General features: G+C 44.5%; 1 protein-coding gene across 3 annotated transcripts in view; it reads right to left on the bottom strand.

The window, feature by feature from the left end:
* Positions 1-4,435: 4,435 nt before the first annotated feature.
* ATL2 (atlastin GTPase 2) overlaps positions 4,436-25,263 on the bottom strand; it is a 614,707-nt gene continuing 593,879 nt past the window's right edge. For 2 of the 3 annotated variants that reach the window (XM_078649021.1, XM_078649022.1), the window contains exon 13: positions 4,436-5,738. In XM_078649021.1, the coding sequence (XP_078505147.1) occupies positions 5,619-5,738 (120 nt within the window). In that variant the 3' untranslated portion in view covers positions 4,436-5,618. Of the gene's footprint in view, positions 5,739-5,999; positions 6,227-6,329; positions 6,345-25,263 lie in introns of those variants that run through there. The other variant, XM_078649023.1, reaches the window with a different exon arrangement.

Here is a 25,263-nt window from a genome sequence, read left to right as displayed (position 1 = left end):
ACTTGCGATGTAACTACGCAATCCCTCCTACTATTGGCGATAACCATAACATTATTGCATGCAAATTAGCACGCACCCATTATATATTGATATACTACCCTTGGCTTTAATTATAAGCGTTCACTCACAGTATATCACCACGCTCATCGTCTCCCAGAGGTCTTCTCCAATCACCACTGTGGCATGCAGAATGTATGCACTGAGAGTCTGCACGACGTAACAGGCCAGTAAGAATGTTTTGCGCCTGACGCCCATTTATTTTCTCTCCCCACAGGTTTTTGTTTATGTTCTTGCTCCTTATTTTTGAGAGCATCCCACCTTTGGTATAATTTTACCATAGGTTCAATAAGGATTTAGGATAGGGTGAGTCTTTTAGGGGACTCCTACCGTCCATCTCCTTTGGTCCTGATGAATACCGGGAATCTTCCCTAATGGTTGAAACATGTTGACCTAATGCACTATAACACATACAGAGATACGTAGGTCGTAACCCTCCCTTCCAGTATCTCGCACCAATTTTTATATTGTCCAGTTGCTTTTTAATAAAATTCACTTTTCCAAAGTTAAACCAGGACAATTTTTAACATCACCTTTTTTGCACTTACATCTCACAACCCGCTCCACTGTATTACAGGTGTTGAAGCACACCCTGGTGACGCTAGGCCACCAGGGTGGACCCCGATGATGAAGCATGTCACCACTAGGTGGTGAGTGAGGGTTTTTTTAGAAAAGGACTAATATTCCAATCTTGAAAAACCTCCAGCCTAAACGTCGGGAAATACTCCTTCTTTTGTTTTTCCATATCCTTGTCCAGGGGAACAGGAGTATTCCTCGTCCACCTGAAGTGGACACTATCCCTTACTCTCTCCTTTGTTTTTCCCGAGGGTCAATATTCACCATACTGCTCGTGTTTCATATGTATGTAACCTAGGGAACAGAGTTAAAAAACAGACAACACACATTGAGTACAACCTTAAAAAAGACGACGACATGGTCATTAGTCTTTCATCACTTATGTAGTCCTGAACACTGATTTACCGTAGGGATGCCCGACAGTGGCATACCAGTGTCCCTCTCTTTGTCACTCATACGGTCATACTCCCCTTGCTGCTTTCTGTCAGCCTGTCAAGAGAATATACATAGCTTTACCTTAACTACAAGATAACATGCCTTACTGCCGTTTTCCACCTTTGGTGTATTGTCACCTTATGCTCAAGTGAATAGCTTGATGGTCATGGTGTATGTGGCCACCGGAGCAACTCACTTCATTACAACGGCCCTTCTTTAAAAAAAAAAAAAAAAAGGACTTTTCTGCTGTTTTTCATTTAGGGCATTGAATAGCTCACAGCGGGTGTCTGAATCGCTATCTACAGTACTTACTAAAATTGCATGTTTCAATAATGCCCCACTCTGTATGTAGCATTACAACACCGCCGGGACAGGAAAATATACTGGCCCCGGTCCCTTACGCTCACTAGCTTGGGAAAAGGGGGAAGTATAACCTCTCCAGTCTTGCGGCACCTACAAACGTTCTCTCAGCAGCCCCCACCCTTACTCCTTACCGGTACCGTGAGCGCGTGTTAGTTCCAATCGTCCTCTCGGACTGCTCGGCGCGGCACCTTCATTTAGAGGGGCGCGTCTGGCTTACGGGTATGAGATCTCGCGGTAATTCGACCCGCGATCTCAACTGAAACTAGCATAGCGTTACGGTCTAATGATGGGAGTGGCTACACTTTCCTACTTTTCCCAAGCTAGTGTGCATGAGTGTAAGGGACCGGCGCCAGTATATTTTCCTGTCCCGGTGGTCCAGGGCAGACAGGACCAGAGTCAAACTGAGTTTTAAATTTCTCCTTCAGGAAGTAGTTGAGGGATCCCGTCCAGTATAGGCTGGAGGCCTCAGTCTGCACCAGAAAGCAGAGGAAATAACAACCACAACCAACTTCTGATGTCAGCATACTCTTAATGGCCACATTGGCCAAAAAAGCCTGTACTTCCTGATGGAACATGGAGAGATGATCCTCCGTCAGTCGATCTGAGGACAGAGGTATTGGTGGCAGGGTTTATGTGAATGGAAAGGCGCAATCCTGCAGAACAATTTGGAGTACCCATGTGTCCGTAATTATAGACGGCCAGCGGGGCAGGTGATGCTTGATCCTACTGCCGACTGGTTGCCTGTGATGTTGCGAGGGCATATTGAAGGGGTTTTGAGGCTCTGGCTACCAGGGGGGGTGGGGGCGCTACCATAGTCACAGAAGGCAGAATGAGGCTGGTATTAGGCCATAGAGAGTCCCAATGACCGGGAGGTAGCCATGCTGTCCATAAAGCACTTGGCTGCTGGCTCTGCCTTGATGCCACAGAGCCAAGTGCCATCGAAGGACATGTCCATAAAGGATGCCTGGACATCCCCTGAGAAGCCAGTTGACTTCAGACGGGAGTGTCTACGAAGGCCCACTGATTAAGCAATTACTCTACATAGCAGGTCTGTCATGTGAAGTCCACAGCAAATTGTGAACTTTGCTGCGTCTCTGCCATTAGCAATAGCCTGGATCAGCATTGCTCAGGCCTCCCAGAGACCATGGGCAGCACTTGTGCAACCAAGTCCCTTACTGTGAAGGTATACTGCAAAGGTGTACAGCCTCTTGTATTACCTATAAGGTGGTGTGGTAGTGAATGCTTCAGGGTTGACTATGGACGTAGGGTCCTGGATTACCAGGCTATATGGGGTGGGATGGGGTGATGGGCGAGTAAAGATGGTTCTCCAGCAGCAGGGCAGTGGCAGCGAGCAATCGTACAGTGCACAGGATCACCAGTGCAGGGCTTGGCCAAGGCCCCAGTCGGTACATCAGTGAAAGCTTTATTTAAGAGCAGAATAGGTTCCGTAGGGGCTACCCCTTTTCTAAGTACTTCAGTCAAGACAGTCTTGATCGCCACTGAGAGCAGTGTAAGGTCCAGGACCTCAGCTACCCTCTGCACCACCATTGCAAATAAAGCCCCTTCCTCCGTAGCCACACTAGAAGGACAGACCAGGGCAGTGTCTGGCGAGGTGACAGACCACTAGCATCAGCCAGTTCCTCAGATCAGTTTCCTCGTCCAAGGGCTCCTCTAGAGGATAACAGTAAGGATCCACAGATCCTCGTCAATCGCAGCCTGCCAAAAACCTGGAGGGTCTTGGTCCAGTCAGTGCCAGAGTAGGTTGGCCTGTCTCCGTATCAGAGTCGGGGAATGACGATGGGGTTAGCGCTCCTGAGGGGTGCAGTGGTGCCGGGACTGGCACCGCTGGAATGGACTCCGGTGAAGGTTGTGAATTTGCAACAGGAATCATCCCAGATCCAGGAAGGGATTCAAAGGACCAAACTGTTGCCGAGGACGAACCAGGCAGTATAAGCCCAGTTGCCGCACCTTCTGAACCCAGGGGGCCCAAAGGAGCCACAGAAGGGTCAGCTCACCCAAATGAGGTGCATGGTCTCTTAAAATTGCCTTAATTGGACAGGGGACCCTTCCGCTCTGGGAAATTCTGGGAGGGGCAGAGTGGACCCAGACCCTCTGGGTGAAGAATGGGAGGAGGGCAGAGACTTGTGGAGTCTTTCCCATGCCTCGTCCCATGACTTAGACTGGTGTGATGAAATCAAAGGATGCTTCGACTTCTAGGCTGCAGTCTTCTTGTGGGACTTACCTGATGAAGATTTTGATGACTGATAGTAGTGACTCGGAGTGGCCCCAAGACCTTCCACAAAACGGATGCCTGGAGCGATGCAGTCTCGTCTGGTGTTGAACGACCAGGAGCTTCAAGGAACAGTCCCAGACAGCCGTGGGATTCATCACTCTGCAGTCTTGGCAGGTCTTGGAGACACCATAGGTAAACAGGTGGGGGGGTCTGTCGCAGACATCTGTCTGTTGCAGGCCGCACAAGGTTTAAAACAGTTTTTCAGGAGAGATCCCTAAAGCACACTGGCAGCAAAGCTCGAAAAAACATTTGTCAAAAAGTTTTTAAAAAGCAGTCAAAAAAAGACTGGGTTCTCCGGATCTGGGCTGATGGCACAGAAAAATATAGGCAATGCGCACTTCACTTCCATCGTGGATGCCACTGAGCTGATCAGCACCACCTGCTGCCACGCACAGGTACTGCTCAAGATATGCTGGAACCAGACTGGCGCTTGAGAATATTCTAAGGTAAGGAATATGGGCTTGAAGTCTATCGGATATCTACTTGCACCAATCTAAATATTTGAAGTAGCTTAAGACCTACCTTGACTTGATTTCTTGTCCTGATTTCTTCGTATTCAGCACCAAGAGACCTTGGGTAGTAGAGAGCTTTACAAATATCCAATTCATTTCACATGCAGAAACAGAAAAAATCTCTGCAATAAAATTGCAAAACTGAAACAATCAAGCAGGTAAAAGTCTAAAGCAGAGCCAGAAAAGGTCCACACCTAAGTTCATATATACACGTGATTTTATTTATCAACTGAAAATAAATTACAAGAAATCATTTTTAAAATTTGAGAGAGAGGACAAAAAACAGTTCCACAATAAAACATTCCCATTGTTGTTTTCCAAGGGGGTGAGGTTGCATTGCTCATGGCAGGTAAATGTCACAAATATATCAAAAACTTCCAAAATTGGCTTAATGCATTCACACATTGACATGAGCCACTAACATTCCTTTACAGGGACGTACTTAGTCTACTACAGAACCAGGTTTTGCATTGGACTACAAAAACTCGATACAAAAAGTGTATTTATATATTTATATTTCATATACATGCCCTATCATTTTATAGAAAATTAAAACAAACACTCTGTACAGATAATTTAAAGTTGTTTTAGGCATTTTTGGATGAAATTACTCCCAATAGAATCCATGGCATCTGTATGTACATGAAGGCTGAACTTCTCAGTCCGATTACTCCCCTATCTTTGAGTGCTCCGATTCTTTTCAGGAGAGCAGGCTTGCTGAATTTGAAAGGCCAAGGTGAAATAGGTGATCTCACTACAACTTAGACAGTGTTCAGCAGTGTTTTGGACAACCATGTACATGCAGCTAGGTAATACTGGAAGCAAAAGGCAGTAAAGCAACAATATAAATATTTTAGTGGAGTGAAGCAATTATGACTTCAGTAGTGTCAGTTATTACCAAGTCCAAACCTTTATACAAATTAACCAAAAACTCGGACTCAAAATAAAACAACGGGACATCGTAAGCCTACATACATTCGGTTAAAGGATTGCCTCAAGATAAACTAAAACAACAATTTCCCTGAAATCCGCGTAGCACAGGACACATGGTTCACATGAATAAAATAAGGCAAAGATAACGAAAAAGACAAAAGGAAAAGGAGAAAAGCATGGATAGATGAGCATGGGAAACCGGTGCAGAAAAATATGCTAGTTTAACATTTACAACTCGCCGGCCAGCCTCCTTGGCACTAATACAGAGTCACAGGCAGGGGCACTTGGGCAGAAACCAGCATCTCCTCTTGATGACGCATCCGGTGGAGTCAGTCACGCGAGAATGAAACCTAGAGATTCCGTTGTAAACTTTGGTTTTTTTACTGAGTTCTCAATGTGTAGCAGGCAAGTCAAGGGCAGGAGAGCAAAGCTGAAGAGGCGAAGAAGCGTCAGTCTGCCTTTAACCGGGCATTGTGACACACCTGTTCAGTGAGGCCTGCTTTGATGGAGTTTGTAACAGTCTGTCTTACGGTATCCTCCATTAGGTTATCGCTCAGGGGCTTCAGTACCTGCAGTGTGAATGTGCAAAACAAAACATGAGGAAAGCAAAAATGGAAAAGGAATGACTCACATTAACGTAAATACATTCACAAGAAAAAGAAAATATACTGTCAACTGAAAAATGAGGATGAATGAACGGATATGATAAACACGTTGTGCTGCTATAATATGAGGTTAGTCTTTTGCAGACTGCGGACAAGTGAGGGTCACCAGTTCAACCCACGGTAGTGTTCCAAAATGGATGTGCAATTCCAGTGCCTATCTGCAGCATCACCCTGGCATGTTTGTCCGCATTTATGCAGAGCGGTCCATTCGGTCCTTTTTATTGTCGTACAGCTTAAGTGTGAACACTTCAGAGAGAGAGAAAGGTAAAGCAGAGAGGGTTGGTCTAATAGTTCTTCTTGTTATTATTCGACGACAGTCTGTATCTTGGCACCGCTATCGCGGGGCGACGCGCCATCCGACGGCGACAAACGTCGAACAGTTTGGAAAATACCTAAAACATGGAGCGACGTGTTAGGAAGTTAACCGATGTTCAGAGGTAAAGTAATTGAAAGGGGGAATGAAGGGAGGAGATTTAATTTCGGGCAATGCCTCACCTTCCTCGGACTCCTCTGTGCGGCATGAGAAGAAAAGCAGAGAATTCAGACACGTTATTTGACAATGTTTCCACAACCTACACGCCACTACTAGTTTTAATGACGGATATCATTTCAAAGTTTGTGTATTATCAAAACGCATCAGGATACAACACTCAAACAAAACGCATTACACAGATGAAAAACAAAAGTAATAAAAAAAGGATTTTAAGACCTCTGAAATGGAAGAGCAAGTACTAGTAAAATCTTGATTATTCTGGAAATAATTCAATAAAGGAAAACCTAAGGAAGACGCGATCACCAACAAAGGTCCTCTGTATTTGTGCAACCAAATGATCTTATTCACATGACCCACGTTACTTACCCTTGTAATTAGGTCGAAGCCCTCTGGGCTTATTGGGGGCATCTTACTTGCTTACCTGAAAAGCAACTCCGCCCGTTGCTTTTCATTGGTTTTTGTCACTTATTTTCTTGCTTTTTGTCGAACGGTTTTATTTGTTTGATCTCAACCAACTCCTGTTTGTCCCTCCCAAGGAGCACAGCTTCTTCACTTACTATGATTGGATGCTTTTATGCTTCCGCCAGTGTCTGCTTTTCAGGAACGTATTTTTTTTTTTTATGAAGCATTCCGAGTGCATTGTGTTTCCCCACCATTGTCTGTCGTGTGCTTTTCACCCCTACTGCTTTCCACTTTCCTGTCTCACATATTATTTTGATTGCCAACTGCACTTCTCTGCGCCCGCCCTGTTTCCATCCCTTTCATACCCTTGCCAGCATTCCACTCACATCCCCAAACTAGTTTAATTTTTTTAAAGCAATATCACGCTGTTGGCTTTGCCAATATTGATCAAGAAAATTAGTTACTTACCTTTAACTGTAGCTCTCCAGCATTGGTATCTTTCATATATTAACATGCTTAAATCATTCCCCGTCGTTGAAGTGGGAGTCCCGCAGTACTATAATAATGTGTATTACTACAATAAACAGAATGGCAATGAACCATAGGTTTTATAGCCTATCTCCTTTTTTTTTTAAAAAAAAGGACCAAACTACAACTGTTAGGCAATCAGGTAACAGTACTCTCTAGAATACTCTAAAAAGAGGCTATATATATACACACACACACACACACACACATAGATCTACATATATATACATACACACACATCTGAACATAAAAAATACCAAAGGGAGCCTCTCTGGGGAGGAGGGTGGGTTGCATGCGAATCTATGAAAGATACCAATACTAGAGCACTACAGTTACAGGTAATTAACTCCTTTTCTTCAGCACTGGATCTTTAATAGATTCCAATGCTTTAATCAGAACAGTAACGCAACAAAAGAACAATAATAGCATATGAACATTTACCGGACATTGGGAAAGGTAAGAGTCTCCCATTATTGAAACAGAACACGGCTTGTCCCACAGGTGGATCAGTCTTATGAGTCTCATCCAGGCAATAATGCTTCATAAATGTGTGCCCGCTAGACCACTTTGCTGCTTGGCAGATATACTGAATGGGCACACCAGCAACTGTAGAGGTGGTAACCGCTCTGGTGGAGTGGGGTTCGACTGTCTTGTAATGGCTTTCCTGCTTGTGAGTGACAAAATTGAATGGTGCATGCAATCCATCTGGCAACGGTCTGCTTGGATACTGGGAGACCTTTTCTGATGCCAAAATAAGCCATAAACAATTGAGCCGCTTTGCAGATTTGATTGTTCCTGTATAAGTAAAATTTGAGACATCGTTTGACATCTAGTGAATGTACAGATTTTTCTGAAGACGTTTGAGGAGTTGGGAAGAATATCTGAAGAGTCACTGGTTTGTTCAAGTGGAAGTCTGATGGCACCTAGGGAATAAAGGTAGGATTGGGCCAAAGTATTACACTGACGTGAATTGAAGGAAGGGTTCCTTAACGGTAAAGGCCTGAATGTCACTTAGGGCCAAATGTAGGTCACCAAATACCGGTCGGTAACGGCCGATTTCGGCCGTTACCGACCGGTATTTGGTGATTGAGATGTAGGGGGCCTATATTTTACAGAATCGTAAATTTACCGATTCGGTAAATTCACCGATTCTGTAAAATACCGATTCGGTAAATTTACCGAATCGGTAAATCCATATGTAGGTGGCACTGGAAACAGTGCCACAGGCCCCTAAGAATTCGTTATTTACCATGTAATACTATTGCATGGTAAATAACAAATTCCTGTGTACATGCACATCTGTGCATGTACACCTGTGCCATGTGGCACACATGCATGCCCTGAGGGCATGTATGTGTGTCACATGGCACACAAGCCTGAATCAGGGGTGCAACAGGGTGTCAAAGTGACACCCTGTCCCCCTTGTCAATTCGGTAATTTTACCTAATCGGTATTTACCGATTCGGTAATTGCCATAGGTTCCTATGGGCCTCAAGGCCCATAGGAATCAATGGCAATTACTGAATCGGTAATTACCGAATATTCCCGAATCGGTAATTGATTCAGTAAAAATACCTACATCCCGATTGCCAGTTCTTAAATACCGAATCCGTATGATTCGGTATTTAAGAATCGGTAATCTGGGATTACCTACATCTGGCCCTTACTCTTTTGGCAGATGTGAGAGCCACTAGAAGTGCAGTTTTCCACGTAAGGTACTTCAATTCTGCCAAGTGAATGGGCTCAAATGGTGTTTTAATGAGCTCTTCCCAGCACCACAAGCACGTACCAAGATGGAGAAGGATTTATTACTAGAGGAAAAATCTTGAATAGGCCCATGAGGAATTGTTTTACAATTTGACTAGACCATAAAGAAGGTGCATTACTGGATCACCTAAACCTGGAAATTGCTGCCAGGTGCTCTCTGATGGAAGAATGAGTCAAGCCAGATCTTGCCAGGTGGGTCTTCAGTAGAGGGTCCTCCTAAGCCTAGGGCTCTACTGTGTAAGGCCCAAGTTCCTGGGGCTCAGTTCCCTCTGGGGCTGATCAGTCTTGTCCCCAAGGAGAGACTCCTTACCTTTTCTCTTCGAGGTACTGGAGCCTGAAATGAGGGACCAACCCTCATTTTCACTTTGGGCCTTGCTCTGTGTTCGGGGTTTATGCACACCCATACAGGAATTCTCAGCATGGCTGCATAGGATTTAAGCTAAACAGCCCAAGCGGAGGACTCCAGATCATTCCCTAGCAGACATTTAGCTGGGATTGCAGAAGAGACCACTACCCGTTCCAGACCAGTAACCCCTCCCCATTCTAAGGTCACCATCACAATGGGATGGACCTTAACAGTCAGCGTTGGCGACTGGATAAGTGTCAAGCCAGGTACAGTCATGCAGAAACTAGTTTTTCTGTCACCATGGTAACACTGGCACCTGAATCTCAGTGCATCTACTCTAATCTCATTAAGGGCTGCTGTTTGTATTTCTCCATACTAGTAGGCCAAACAGCTAAGGTTTCAAGGTCCATCCAACCTCAGACACAAGTGTAGCTTTTGTGTACACTCCGATTTTCTCAAGGCACAATAGGGAACCCACTTAGTGACTTGCTATTCCAGTGCTACCTGGAGGAGTAGTAGTAGGGGGATTCTTTTTGGGACATGCAGTCTCCAGTGCGGTGTCCAGTCTTCTGAAAGTTGCGACACCTTGCACTTTAGGGACTGACCGTTGTGACACCTTGACTTTTTGGTATTTCATTTCTTACCCTTGGTACCCAGTTTTTGGCTGTGAATAGTTTTGGGGCCCACCCTCCTTAGCAGGTTGTTGGGGGACTTAAGAAAACTCTTTACTTTTATTGATTTTCACAATCTTTCACTTTGCGAGACTTAGTAACCCTTTTCTTTAAATCAGCCCACCAGTGTTCGTTTCGGTCACGTGGTCTTGACCCAGTGGTCCGCCTTCTTTCCCAAATCTTTGGGAGAAATTGTACCTAGGTCTACCAAGGACTGGTGCAACTTTTCTTTTGATAACAATTACTTAATAGGTGTCCTTTCATGATCAAATTATACAGCCCATCATAGTCCTGCAGCTTGTTACCTTTCAACCAGCCACTTAGTGTCTTCACTGAAAAGTTTACAAAATCTATCCAGGACGGATTGGGTTTTTCGAGTCTCTCGGAACCTAATTCTATATTCTTCAGTTGGGAGTCCAAGCCCTCAATTACGGTACCCTTCATGAGGTCATATGACTAAACATCTGCTTCGTTTAATGTAAGGAGCCTGTCCCAACATTTACCAGAGAACAGTTCCCAAAGGAGAGAGCCCCAATACTTCCAGTTGACCTTCGTAGCTATAAAGGTTCTCTTGAAAGCTGTGAACCATTTTGTGATGTCTTCACTTTCTGTATACTTGAGAACAATCCTTTGAGGATGTTAAGGTCAAAGGTTTCATCTCTGTCACCTGGTATTATATTGCTACCACCATTTATGGGTGGTAAACCCATATCTGCCCTTGCCCTTTCTATGGCCAGTATCTTGTCCTCCAGGGTTATTCTTTGGGCCAATCTCTCTAGAAGGCTCGCCTCCTCGGAGGCACCATCTCTGTAACTTGAGCTACCTGAGCCATCCTCACTAGAATCAGGTACCCTTGACACAGTGGGTCGTTTTTGAGATAGAGGTACATTGTCCTCTGTCTTGAGTTGAGGCATATTCGGGGCATCTTCCTCGCTCACTCCACCCTCATTCTCAGGGTTGGTGGCCTCATCAGTAGGATGGGCCTGCTCATACTCTACCAACAGCTTCTGAAGCTTTACAGTGGTAGGGTTTGAGCCAGTTTTATTTGGTATCCTTTGCAGAGAACCCTTAGCTGCTTTAAGGTAAACTGAAGATAAGAGGTAAGGTCGAACTTCTTAGCCACATCCTCTGCAAGATCCATTATCACACTAACGTTGGGACCTTTTTGAAGCTAGAAAGAAATCAGAACAAGTTTTTAGACTTAACTACAGTAACTTTTTAAATAGAAAACAGTTTTAAACTTCAGAGGCTTAACCAAGGCCCAGTTAATTTTAGAACTTTAGATAAAAAACGACCAATTACAAAAATCACTTAACTAAATGCAATTTTTAAAATTTACTAGTATAGGCACTTATTGACAAATTGGTATCAGCAAACAAAAAGTCGTAGACCCCTCTTGTGATCCACCAATGTAGGAAGATGGTTCTCTATACAGTGTACCAAAAAGAAGTACACTGTGTAGAGTCTAGTGGGTTGCACTTGGTTTACAGAGGCTAAAACAGATAATACTAATGCTCCCATTTGGTGGTAGTTTGGCCAAGCAGTTAGGCTTATCAAAGGGTAGTGCTAAGCATTTGTTGTACTCCGACACAAAAAAATGATATACACTCAAAGAATAAATCAGAGATCAAGGTAGAAAAATAATTAACTTTATACGTATTTTTGAAACAAGAACTATGTTCAAAAGGTAAGTACTGTATTTCCTATAAATGATTAAAGCTAAACAAATAGTTCAAAGTTGTGCGCAATTACACACCATGCAGTCCTAAGGGAGGAAAAAGCAGGTAGGTAAAGCACACCGCATACACAGTTGTAGGGGTTCGCCTTCTGGATTTAGAGTAGCAGGAAGCCAAGGTCCAATGTTCTACCAACAGTTGGTCGAGTGCGTCCCGAAGTCCGCAGGGAGTTGGTAGATGGGGCTACGGAGAAGGGGGGTCCTCTAAACACAGGCTGCACAAGGGGACTTAGGGGCAAGTTGGAGAGCTCCCAAACAGGGGCTAGGGTCGCAAGGGCCTTAAGGACAAGGGAGCATAGCGGTTTCATCGTTACCCAGGCCATGCAGGCTTGGTGCAGAGCAGGTAGGTTGGTCGGCCCAGTGCATAAAGGTGCTCCTCGCGGTCAGGGGCCAACAGCTGGCAGGGGTGAATTCAGGACTGCTGGGACACTCTCGAAGTTGGTCTCAGGGGTCTTGATGTCCCTTGGTGGCTGCTCGGCTATGGTACAGTTGAAGTCCTGATTGGACTCTTTAATGTTGGTCTTGCTTGCATTGCGTCCGGTACCCCAGGGATTAGTACTGCACAGCTCCGGTTAGTTCTGGTGCTTCCACACTGTGGTGAGACCGATCTGACCTTCCAAGGCACAAGTACCTTTTCCTAGTGGGTGCTGCGCCAGTCGGGACAGAGCTGCAAGTCTGTGTTCCGGACTCTGGGCTTTCGGTACCTGCAGGGGAGTTCTTGTGCAGTTTGGTAGTCCTCTGGGGTTCTTGGAGGCCACACTGCAGCAGGATGAGACAGTTCACCTTGGTTGAGTCTTGAAGCGACAGGCAGGGGGTCACACCAAAACTCCGCAGCAGGTACTCTTATTTTGGGGTTCAGCAGCTCTTTGTCAACTTCATCTTTAGGTCCATCGAATCCGAAGTTCAGAATCAAGGGGTGGCAAATAAAAACTCAATTTAGGGGCATTAGGGGCGTACCGGGTAGTAGGAAGTAGGCTGCCTATCTGTAGGGCGACTACACCCTCTATATTACCACTTCCTGTGGGAAGTGTGCATAACCCTGGCCCTAATAGGCTAATTCTCGCCAACACAAGATGAAGGATTCTCAAAAGTGGTGTCAGCATCAGCTGGCCCGCCTTGGGAGTGGCTGGCTGTTCGACACCAGTCAGTCAACACACTAGTTTGTAGTCGGTAGATTTTCAGGGAGCACCTCTAAGGTGCTCTCTGTGTGCATTTCTTAATAAATCCGTCACTGACATCAGTGTGGGATTATTAAGACAAGGTGTTTAGTACATAACACCTTGGGGTACAGTTAACCCATCATGTTGCTCGGGAACTCGTAATGACAAGTGTCCAGCCCATGTACTCGTTATGGCTTCCATGTGCACTAGTAATATCGAAGGGTGAACTTAGATATCACATGGGCATATCCGCTCTCGCAGCTATGCCCTCACATGGGTACAGTGCACACTTCCCTAGGGCTCTAAGGCCTGCCGTAGGGGTGTATATCGCATGTAGTCTTGGCTAGTATGGCACACCGGGATGTGTGCCTACATCCACCCCGTTGACCCGAAGGTGTTCTAGAAATAAAGCACACTACGAAAAAGCCTGTAGGCCAATTCATAGTTTTACAATTTCAATCCATAATCTGTATCATAATATAGTTTCCCAAAAATAAATTTCTTTTTAAACGCATGAACATAATGTTAAACATAACAGTGCATTCTTAATCAAACAATGTTACATCACATTAATTGGTATTTAAATTAATTCTCAACATCGAACACAGTGTCAGATCATGCTTTCGTGTAGATCCCCAATGCATTTCGGATGCTTCCACCCTTCTTCAGGGGCAGTTCAAAACCAAGCAGTGGTTATCTTGCCAATCACAACTCCAGCCTATAAATGTTGCGATATAATGAAAAAATGCAACAATAGTAAACAAGCCAGCAGTGCTCAGCTTGCCCATGCCACACCATGCCAAAGAGAAGATTCCATACTCTAATGCTGGAGGCAATGAAAACGGTGTACTCCATGCTCAATTATTGAAAATACTAACACAAGGGTGTGTGAAATGTTGTCTCTTTGGTTTTCTCTGCACCAAGACATGCAGGCTGCAATGGCAGTTTGTATGAGCTTGATGAGGGGTGCTTGGCGTGGTACAAGTTGTGCTGCAGCCCTTAGGAACCCTCTTTAGGTCAAATGCCCTAGGTACCAGGGGTATTATTTACTAGGGAATTGCAAGGGATTCCAAAGGGTTTGCCAATTGTGGAACAATTGTACAGTTTAGGGAAACAACACTGGTGCTGGGGACCTGATTGGAAGGAACTCGTAACCTTTCAGTCAAAATTGCAACAGCTACCTGGCAAAAAGCGGAGGGTAACCATGTCAAAAGGAGCACTTTCACACAGGGCCCAGTAAAGTCCTTCAGACAGTGGAATCCTAATGATATTGTCTCATGTGGGCTGGGGGTGGGGCTCCACCTATTAAACAAGCTGCTGAGTCAAAGGATGATCTCCTGAAGTGGAATTGGGTGGCGAGAGTCCTGAATAGCGCTCGTCCCTCGTCAAAGAAGACTGAGCTGCTGAGGTAGCTACTGCTGGCGAATTTTGCTGTGGAACATGGCTGGATTGGGCCATGATGAAGAAATTTTTTATTTTTTGAAGTCTTAACCCATTAGTTATAAATTTACAAGAAACCTGGATATGTACTGATTTTAGATTGGCTGATTATTTTGTAATCTCTTGTAATGCAAGGCATTCTGACAGGGGCCACGCTAGTGGGCGGTTAAGGGAGTGGCGATTTTACTCAAGAACACTGAATTGTAATAAGGAATTTTTAATTCATCCAACAAATTAAAGTCTGCGCTTGAAATTGGACTGCCAAGATGTGAGAGGTTGTCAATCCTTTTTTAGCAAATGTGTATTCTGCCAGGGAAAGATTTAGACCATCTACGGAGTCTTTTTACTTTCGTCTGTGACACCAGCATGGTTGAAGACTGTCCCCTGGTAATTATCATGGGTGATCTAAATGGAAAGGTTTCCATTTCTGCTTCTTCAACTTTTGCCAATGTTGAAAAATAAGAAGTATGGTCCATTTTCGAGATTCCTTTACCAGAAAAAACTATAACAGATAAGCGTGACTTTTTTACTGAAAACCCTTAGAAAGTGTGGTCTGGTTATCTTGAATGGACGGTCCCCAGCTGGGAATTCCGCCCCTATACCTTCCATTCATTCTTCAAGTTGAGCCTACTTGATTATGTGATAGTTTGCTATGAAATGTTTGGGGCTTGTTCGAAATACACTGTGTTCCCAACTGACTTGAGCGATCATAGCCTAGTGGGTATGAGTGTTGTCCGTAATCTCCAGGGACTAGCACATGGCAACCTATTAAATGGTAAGGTTGCATTTAATAAGTCAAATTTGCGCACCTTTTGGACAGGTAGAAACATTGAGTCTCAGTTTGAAAATCCAAGATGTATGTGCTAGGACTAATAAGACACCATTGGGTGACCCCATACTCCCCTTTGAATCTCATGGCTAATTTTCGCAATTTAGCCTCAAAGGATAAAGGTCCTAGTCAGCTGAAAAGGTGTAATCCAAAAACAACGTATACTTCTTTGAGCACCACTCGGGTTTGACCACCAGTAGGTACATTAGGATGCTCTGTACATCGCTAATCCTTGGTCATTGTACATGTGCAATACCTTGTCTATATTATCATGATTATCTCGTAGTGGTGATGTTCTTATAGTATGTCTTTCTTTTCATTACCAGTGCCCCTGAAGAAAGGACATCATCCCGAAATGCATTGGGCTTAACTAAGAAGATTTAATATAATTGTTTATGAAGTATACAAAAAAGTTTTGTTTTCACTTGACTTATCAAAGTGTAAATTGTACAATGTTTCTGTGCTTTCTTTGTATGATACCACTATGCAACATTCATTATGTTTTTCAAAAATGAAATGACTACAAATTGATTCATCTAGTGATTTGATTTCTCTGAAAAATTGGTTGTTTTAATTATATCACAAATTCTATAATTACTTTGCACTAAAGTATCATACTTTAATCACAGCTGTGCGTTTGGTATACCAGTGGATTTCCACTAGCTGTTGCTTACTTTTTCGGGCTGGCCGCCCACCCACCAGGCAGCACGTGACTTTTGGTTTAACTTTGATATACTTTCGTGGCTTACATTGTATGAATAGGGTGTGCACTAACTACACTACTTGCTATTATTGGGACTACAGAAACTGAAATCTGTCACTTCTAATGAGGACAGGGAGGACTCCTTCACCTCACAGGAGAGGACAAAGGGAGTTGTCACACCAAGGGTCTCCAGAAAGCGAGCAGAAAAGCCATAAAAAAGAATTCCCTTGGTCTTCCTAAGGCACTTCTCACAGAGACAAAAATTGGAGATAAAGACCTCAGAGGCAAACCCTACAACTTCCTCTTCAGCCCTAACACTACATCGGGGAAGTCCTTATACCCTGACAAGGAGGCGTCTACGGCAAAACCGCCGTCAAAATCAGTTAACAATTAAGATGACAAAATCGATGTCCACAACCATGTCGACTATTACATCCTAGTCTACGGATGGCCTCAAACTAACTCATCCACAACTGGCTCATCCACAATGGTAGGTCTAAGACGGCCTCATCTGCCAGTCATTTACAACGGCCTCCTCTACAATAACCAGGGCTCAAAAAAATCTAAAATGTTATATCTGCAGGTCTAGTAATTTGAATAATCTACTTGACTTATCAGTAATGTACTTGACCCGTGAACTGGTCTCAAATTGTGTGATCCTAGGCAAATATTTTGTCTTATGAGCAGCCTTTTTCTTTATGATCACATAAGAGGCAAATATGCAATTTCACAATTTCTGCTGTACAAAAAACCTTTTACTAGACTAAATGTTTGCTCCATGTATAAAAAGAATCGCGCCCATATATAGGGTACACATGATCCCTGGCTTGCCTCATAGTTCACTAATAGCATTGTCATCTGGGCAAGAGCAATAGTAATTCCCAGTTCATGTTTAAAAACTCACTTTTCATAAATATATTACTTAAGCAGGATGTGGAAATGCACTGTCATTTACAGATAGCATATTTCCAATTGAAATGGCCTCAAACTTTCCCACTAACATGTAGTTTAAGTGATAATAGCGCATAAATATTTAAAAATTGGGTTCCAGCAAAAATATACTAATTTGCACATCACCAATTAAAGTGTTCTAATTATTTTTGATCCTATAAAAATATTTTTTCACCACAGAATTACAAAAATGTATCTTCATAACTAGTGGAACACATTTAAAATGTTTGAACAGTTCAATTTGTAGCTATTTCAGTGTTGTGTTGGAAAAAAGCCTGACCTCTTACAGCCTTTCATTTCACAAGCTTTGCACAGTTCAATTGTCACACAGTTCACTTTACAAAATCCTCTAACTTCAGTCACAGAAAGAAAAATAAATGTAGGAAGACAAACTGACTTTTGACCTCTGTCTCTGAAAGCCAGCAAAGGTGACCAGATAAAAGATTTAAAGGAATATTTATTGCTCTTTCACTTTGTGAGCAAGCAGAACCTGTTATCAGCTCCCCAGAACAGGCGAATAGTCCCCAAAAATTGCAAGTCATAATTAAATCTTGCTCAACTATGCATGTGGATTTTAAGCCCTAATAACCTCATCGGCCTTGTCTAAGACTGCATTGTCTACCACTAAGGCCTCGCCGCAGTCAAATATTGCTGATGTTAACCTAGTCTACGTCCACCTAGTCGACAACAAACTTGATGGTAATACAAACGATGACAAGAGCACTGTAGTCACAAACAACAAAAGGCACATAATCCAGAATAATTTAATGCCAAGAATTAAGGAAACTAATAGGAGCACATCTACACCAGTCAGCAATATATGGAGAGGCAATATGTGGAGCAATTTCACCACTTTGCCCCGCCTTCCACTTCAGAGCATGATCAGGTCCATGTAGCTCTAGTACTAGACCTACAGGGCATGTTACAGGATTACTACAAACACTTTCCCAAGCCTGCAAGGTCACATTGTGTCTGATATGTCAGCATACTCTGATGCTCATGCCACTCCAAGAATGATCCCAGTGTCAAATACTGCCATGCTTCCTGGGAACGACCCGTTCACATGTGGGGATGAAAGAGAGAAGAACCACAACCAGTGGATTCCCCACTAGATGTTTTTTGGTTGTTTCCATACCCTGAGGGATCGAGCTGCAAATGCTTCCAACTTCCAATAGCCAACAAGCAATTGGTTTGTTTTCTTACTGATTTTAAATAGAAAATCTGCGAGACTTATTCCAATTGTGGATATATCCGGGAGGAATCACAATCATGAAAAACCCTGTCACTCATAACCCCGCCTGACCAGCAAGACTTTCCTAAGTATGCCCGGTGCTACTGTGTGGGTTGCTAACTCACTGGCAATATGGGGTAGGTATCACCACCAGATATGGTCAGACATACCACATACATAGAATTTCTGCCAGAAGACAAAGTGCAGAAATGGGGATTTTTTTTAAAAAATGAATAAAAAAAAAAAAGATCCTGCAGGGGGCGAAACGTCTTCATCAGAAAACATAGATTGAGCTATAGATATAGCTTCAATAGAATACCCACAACTGGCAGGGTCAGTGGTCCTCAGACACCAAGGTTGGGTCAAGGCCACAACATTTAGAACCTGAGGTGCAAATATATGTAATATTTTTACCTTACCACAGCGAGATTCTCTGGCAAGCATGTCGACGACGCCTTGCAAGCAGTCAAGATTGACCAACAACGCAAGATCCTTTGGCACATTATAATTTCGAAAGACACCCGTAAGAAACAACCACAAAAGAGTTATCAGAGGTATCGGACTTATCAACCCTCTCAGTAGCTCTAGCTTACCTAGAGTGACAATGTTCTGGTGCTGCTTATGCCATCCTGTGGGAAAAACAGTTCCAAAAGGGTGTTATCTATGGCGGAAAATAGCACTGGGCAAATAAGTCTTCGATATGATCACATATCGGTCAGAGGTTAGAGTTCACCTAGATTCCAGATATCACTCCTCCAAAACAAGGGCACCCACCTCATCTCCATCTGCTCCGAAAGGGAGTGCTAGCTATGCTAACCAAATGTTCCATAGAGAAAGGCCCACCTTCTCAGCAAGGAACAGGCTTCTATTCTTGTTTTTTCCTCACAGACACGAAAACAAAGGAGTGGCTATCAATCATGGACCTCCGGAAAGTAAACAAGCATTTCTAGAAACAATCCTTTTATGTGGTCATTCACCCTCCCAGTCACCATATGACCGCTCTGAATTTAAAGGATTCATACTTCCGCATTCCCACCCATGCATCAAAGCTCCCCCATTTGGTTTCAAATCATCTCCCTGCATTTTTACCTACTGCCTAGCCCCTGTGGAAGCTTTTTTTCAGGAAGGACGTCATCGGGTATTCCTCTACCTGGACAACTGGTTGATAAAACACCCACAGCATTTTAAGCATCCAATGCCACAGAGGCTTACCTAAAGTTGTTTCACAAGCTAGGTCTCCTTGTGAAATATGAAAGATAATCAACTCCTCCATCCAAGAAGATGCTGTTCCTGGGACGCAACACTAGAAACTGTCCAAGACAGACTTTCTCTCCCTGGACAAGACACAAAGGCTTTAGGAACTGGCTCTCCAACTGAAAAAACAAACATTTCAGTACGTCTGTTCAATTAGCTTCTGGGCATCATGTACTCAGTGAGTGATCATATATGATCTTTTTGCACGCCTGAAAATTAGCCTTACCGGAGCAGCTACAAAAAGATTTAAACAAAAGGATCGTTCAAGGGCCTGGTGAAATTCAAGCAGGTATGATGGAAGCTCTATCCTGTTGGTCTCAGGCCTTTCACCGGTCAGAGGACCTCACGTTTTATCCTCATATACTTCACTTCGTAATGATTACAAATGCCTCCCTGGAGAGCTGGGGCAGTCATGTACAGAATCTGCAATTTCAAGTAAAGTTGTCTCTGCTCTAGAAGTCTATACATATCAATTGCTTGGCACTCAAAGCCATCTAACTCAGGCTCAAAGCTTTCCTGCCAATGATAGCAGGGTTTTCGGTCTTAGTTCACAAGGGCAATACCACCAGCATCCAATATGTGAACAAAGCGGCACAAGATCACTGGTACTGTCCAAGGAAGATCAGGAAATCTGGAGCTGGCCAACACAGAATAACTCTTTGGGCGGAACAAGTTCCCAGAACTAGCAATCGCTTAGCAGACATGCCAAGCAGAACTGTAAACGGACTCCACGAACGGGTGTTTGATCAGTTGCTCTAAATAAGATCTTCCCGTTCACAGGCAAACCAGCTCTAGATCGCTTAGCAACAAACAAAAACCACAAATGTCCGTTCTATGCAAGTTGGCATCCACATCCAGGATGGAGGGGGAAGCCTTTTGACAGATGGCCCAGGCTTACGTACCTCCAATACCCCCCCCTCCAACCCCCTCCCCTGGATACCTTCAATAACAAAGGTTCTCAGCAAGCGGAGCAGTGTCATCTCATCTGGATAGGCCCCACGTGGCCCACACAGCATTGGTTCCTTGTGCTTCTCCTGCTGTCAGAATACAACCACATTCACCTACCAACAACCCGTAACCTTTTGACAATGAACTAAGGCCAGGTCCTTCATCCTGACCAGACCCCTCTCCTTTAATGCGTTTGGCTCCTACGTTCCATGAATGCAAAGATTAACATTCCTCAGCTTGTTTAGTACATACATATAGAGAAGGATATGAGAGAAGACAATAGAGTATAACATATAACTCATGTCTCAACGGTAATTATTTGTGCGGATCCTGTAATTGCCCCAATCTGATAACTGGGGACACCATTAGATGTGATGGACTTACAAACTATTTGAACAGGATGAACAATTGCCGAACCAAGAACGTGTCCTATCTCAATCTCTCGTTGTGGTAAGGCTTACATAGGGGAAACCTCCAGAGACATACATGTTAGGCTGAATGAACACAAGTCGGCAATTCATAATAAACGTAAAAATGCAACTATGGTGGAATATTGGTTGACCATGAACCATAAGATCAAAGATTTAAAATGGACGATTTTAGAACGAATACAGATCAGCATTAGAGGTGGAGATGCAGTAGCTAAAAGGAAAAAAACAAAAACAAAAAAAAAACAGTATTATATGTCCAAATTTGATACTCATAAAAGAGGACTAAACAACCAGAAAGAACTATCTAATGAGAAACCTATCCCATTCGTCACCACTTTAAGGATGAGAGACAGACTATGTTAGTTTTTTATTCTGGTTCTGAGGCATTCTGTAGAATTACCTTAGGGGTAAAGTCATCTAACCGCATGTGATTTAATCTAGGTACTGTTAAAATGAGAATCCTTGGTAAGAATTTGTTTAACTAGTAACAGAGGGATTCATTCATGCACCCGTTAATTTAATGTAGATTAATTATTCCACTGTAGATTAATAATTCCATTGTAGAGTGTAATAGGTTTTATAAAATTCCTCCCTGCTGAATTCATTTTTTTTTATATTTAAAGAATAGTGAAAGAGTAGCAACAAACATACATGAAGGTAGGACACAAAAGCATCAATGGACTACAATTTGGAAATTCTGCCCGGCGATTCTTTTTAGTCACGAGCGCACGTTCGATGGCGTATTTTTTCATAACGCATTTATTTCATGAAAAGTATAGAACTAGAATAGAAACCAATACAAATGGAGGAGTTAGCAAAAAGTAGATCGAATGATGCTTTACTATCGTATGTATTTTGGGGAACAATTTTTCTTTAAGATGGCCGCCATATGTACTTGACACAGTTGAAGTCACATGGTATGCTCTTCGGTTACAAAGAGCTTTGATAAGTCATCTTTCCGCGTCTTATTTAAAGCGGAGTATTCGGATGTGCAACTGTTTGAAGCGGACCGTTTTCTACATACAGGCAGTATTCAGCTGGAGTCGGTAAGCGCAAGGTTTCTTAAAGGAGACCATGAAGTGCTGGACATTAGTTAAGCCATGTGTAATCTAGTAGAAAGATTGAATTACAAAATGTGTAGTTTGTTGCTGTTCTCCTCGGAAGGGTATACAACCTTGCTTAGGATGGAGGATACAGATCTAAAAAGGTTTACACAACTTTGCCTTGTAATTATCATTCATGTTTTTGGTAAAGCTCGCACAAAAATAAGGTTTAATAACATATTTGAGGTTTAAATATATCAACGCTCTTCTTTGCCTATCCCTCACTCTCAACGTCTTCGGGGTGAACGCCGAGCACGCAGCAAAGGTTACAGACTGGGTGCTGGTCCTTCAGTGCGTACTTGTGGTGGCAATTGTCACAGAACTTGAATGGTGTCTTGTCTATTACAGCGCCCAGGGAGCCCCCTGTGTGTGCATTCTCCGCAAGACGGCGAAGTTTCGGTGTTTCACCTCTTCTCTGCGTTCCGGTTCACCGCCTCAAAGGCCGGTGTGTCGATAAGTTGTTTTCCTGCTCTTCTAGATGATTTTCGTGGATTCTTCTCTCTAAGTTCTGGAGCTCCTTCTATCTCGATCCAGACCCAACGGTGGAACAAAAGAATCTGAAGATGGTGACCAAAGGTGGGAGCTTCAGGAGGAAGCATGTCGACGTCACAGAAGGACACCAAATGGTATGTCGACGCCCACCAGGTCACGAAAAAAAAAAAAAAAAGAAGAAATACTACGATTCCGGACCCAACCACTAGATGGCGGAATAATGCACAGCATATTGAATCCCGAAAAGATTCACGCTGCAAAACCTCATGTAGTACGAACATCATACATGAAGAGGTATACCTTGGTGTACCAGCAACATTGTACAACAAAAGGCACATAGTTAAGTTCCTGATTAATAATAGGATGTATATATTTTTTTATATATCTAAAGAGATCACCTAATCAGAGAATAAAATAATTCAACTAAATAATAAAAGTTGCTCTTTGCACTTAATGGAGTTGAAAATATAACTGCCAACCTGAGTCTCAATACATTGTGCATCAAAATGTAAGTACTATGATGCAAACATGCATAATTGGTCTCATTCAGCAGGAACAGGGTAGTGAAGATCCGGTTTTATTTTCAAATTTTCAGGCTTGATTTGCCACAACCTATGGTTATCACTGAACAATACCACGGATCATGCTTCAATACATAATTTTTAATCCTTATTGCTGCTAAGAAACAAGTTACTTACCTTAACTATCTGTAAGAAACATTAGTTAATTAGATTCCTTACCTTAGAATAACCCCCAGGCGCCAGACTGGATCCGGAAAATTTTGCGTAGCATTACCCCTGCGCGTCGGTAGGCGTCGTTTGCGGATCCGCGTCCGTTGTCGGCATGACGACGGAGTACTTAGACGCCGCCCTCGCGCGCCGACGTCAGTTCTTATGCACAGCTTTTCCGCACCAGAAACGCAGAGTCATGATAAAAACCGACACTGGTGCCATGAAACTAGGGCCCTGAAAGGGATGACCTTTACCCTAGATATCGGTTCGCAGAACGGGGAGGATGGGTGGGGCGGTAAGGAATTTAACTAACTAATGTTTCTTACAGATATATCGTTACCGAAGGTAAGTAAATTGCTCATCTGAAAGAAACACGTTAGTTAGATTCCTTACCTTAGAATAGATACCCCAGCCATACCAACCCCGGTGGTGGGTCTGCGAACCAAGATCACACCAGAAAGTCCTGGAGAACGAACGGCCAAAGAAGCCATCTCTCCAGACTTGGCTGTCCAGGCAGTAGTGTCTTGCGAATGTGTACAGCGAGGCCCACGTAGCTGCCTGACAGATGTCCTGCAAGAGGACTTCCCGGCCCAGGGCAGTAGTAGCCGCGGTGGCCCGAGTGGAATGGGCCCTCAGCCCAACAGGAGGCTCCTTCCTCGCCAAAGAGTAGCAAATCTTGATGTACAAGACGACCCACCGAGAGATGGTCCGTTTGTGCACCGCCCGTCCCTTCTTAGCGCCCACGTAACCAACAAAGAGTTGTTCATCCACCTGGAACTGACGTGTGCGATCCAGATAATATGAGAGCGCACGTTTTGGGTCCAGACGGTGGAGCCTCTCGTCCTCTTTTGAGGGATGCGGAGGTGGAAAGAAGGTGGGCAAGGTGATGGACTGCCCGATGTGGAAGGCTGTGACTACCTTGGGCAGGAAAGAGGGTCGCGTCCGCAACACAACTTTGTCCGGATGGACAGAAAGGAAGGGAGGTTGTGAAGAAAGGGCCTGGAGCTCACTCACTCTCCTGGCAGAGGTGATGGCAACCAGGAATGCAGTCTTAAGAGTGAGAAGACGAAGAGGACAGTAATGAAGTGGCTCAAAAGGAGCGCACATCAGATAAGTTAGAACAAGGTTCAAGTCCCACTGGGGCATCACGAAAGGAACAGGAGGAAACAGATGAGTGATGCCCTTCAAGAACCTATTTACAACGGGGGCCTTGAACAAAGTGCGCTGATCAGGTAGCCTTAAGAAGGCAGAAATGGCAGAGAGGTAGCCCTTTATAGTGCCCAGAGCAGAACCCTGCTGGGCAAGAGAAAGAAGGAAGAGGAAAACCTCAGAAAGAGGGGCAGAGTGTGGATCCACAGCCTTTGCTGTGCACCATGCCACAAATTTGTTCCACCTGCAGGCGTATACCGATTTTGTGGAGGGATGCCTGGCTGCCAGAATGACATCGCAGACTACAGGAGGCAAGTCAAATGGCCTCAACTGTCGCCGCTCAATCTCTACGCATGGAGGTGGAGACTGGACAGGTTCGGGTGCAGGACCGTCCCCTGCTGCTGCGACAGAAGGTCCTCCTGAAGAGGCAGATGAATTGAAGGATCGACTGACATGCTGAGTAGCTCGGGATACCAGTATCTTCGTGCCCATTCCGGAGCCACAAGGATGACTTGGGCCCGGTCGCGCCTGATCTTCAGCACTCGGTCGACGCTGGTCCGATGCCGGATCCGGACCGAGAGGGATCAGGGACGGCGTCATGCGGGGGCGGCGCCGGGGCGACACCCTGGGGGTCGACGCCGGCGGGGTCATGAGGTCGACCAGCGGCGACCCGGATCCGGAACCGGATCCAGCGGGAGCCTGCGGCGTCGAGACCGAAGTCACCGGGGCTGAAGCACCCGACGGGGCCGGAGCACCCGGCCCGCTTGGACTCCTAGCCGGGGCTGCAGGGCCCGGAGGCACTGCGGGACCCGACGGAGGAGAGAGGGACCTCATGGCCATGAGGAAGGCCTCGATCTCCTCCAGCGTCGCGTTCAGCCCAGGTACCGGCGGGTATGGAGCTGGCCGCGGCGCCTGCAGAGCCGGTCTCGCCCGGAGCCCCAGCCGTGTCGCGCGAGTGTCGGGGGGGTGGTAAGGGGGCGGGGGGGGGGGGGTTGGGAGTCAGAAGAGCGACGGAGTCTCTTCGACTTCTTGTGCCTCTTACCTGAGGACTTGGAGCCCGACGAA

Source organism: Lissotriton helveticus, chromosome 6 (genome assembly GCF_964261635.1).
Source record: "Lissotriton helveticus chromosome 6, aLisHel1.1, whole genome shotgun sequence".
Taxonomy (NCBI): domain Eukaryota; kingdom Metazoa; phylum Chordata; class Amphibia; order Caudata; family Salamandridae; genus Lissotriton; species Lissotriton helveticus.
Note: the sequence above shows the minus strand (reverse complement) of the source record. Positions and strands in the feature narration are given on the sequence as shown.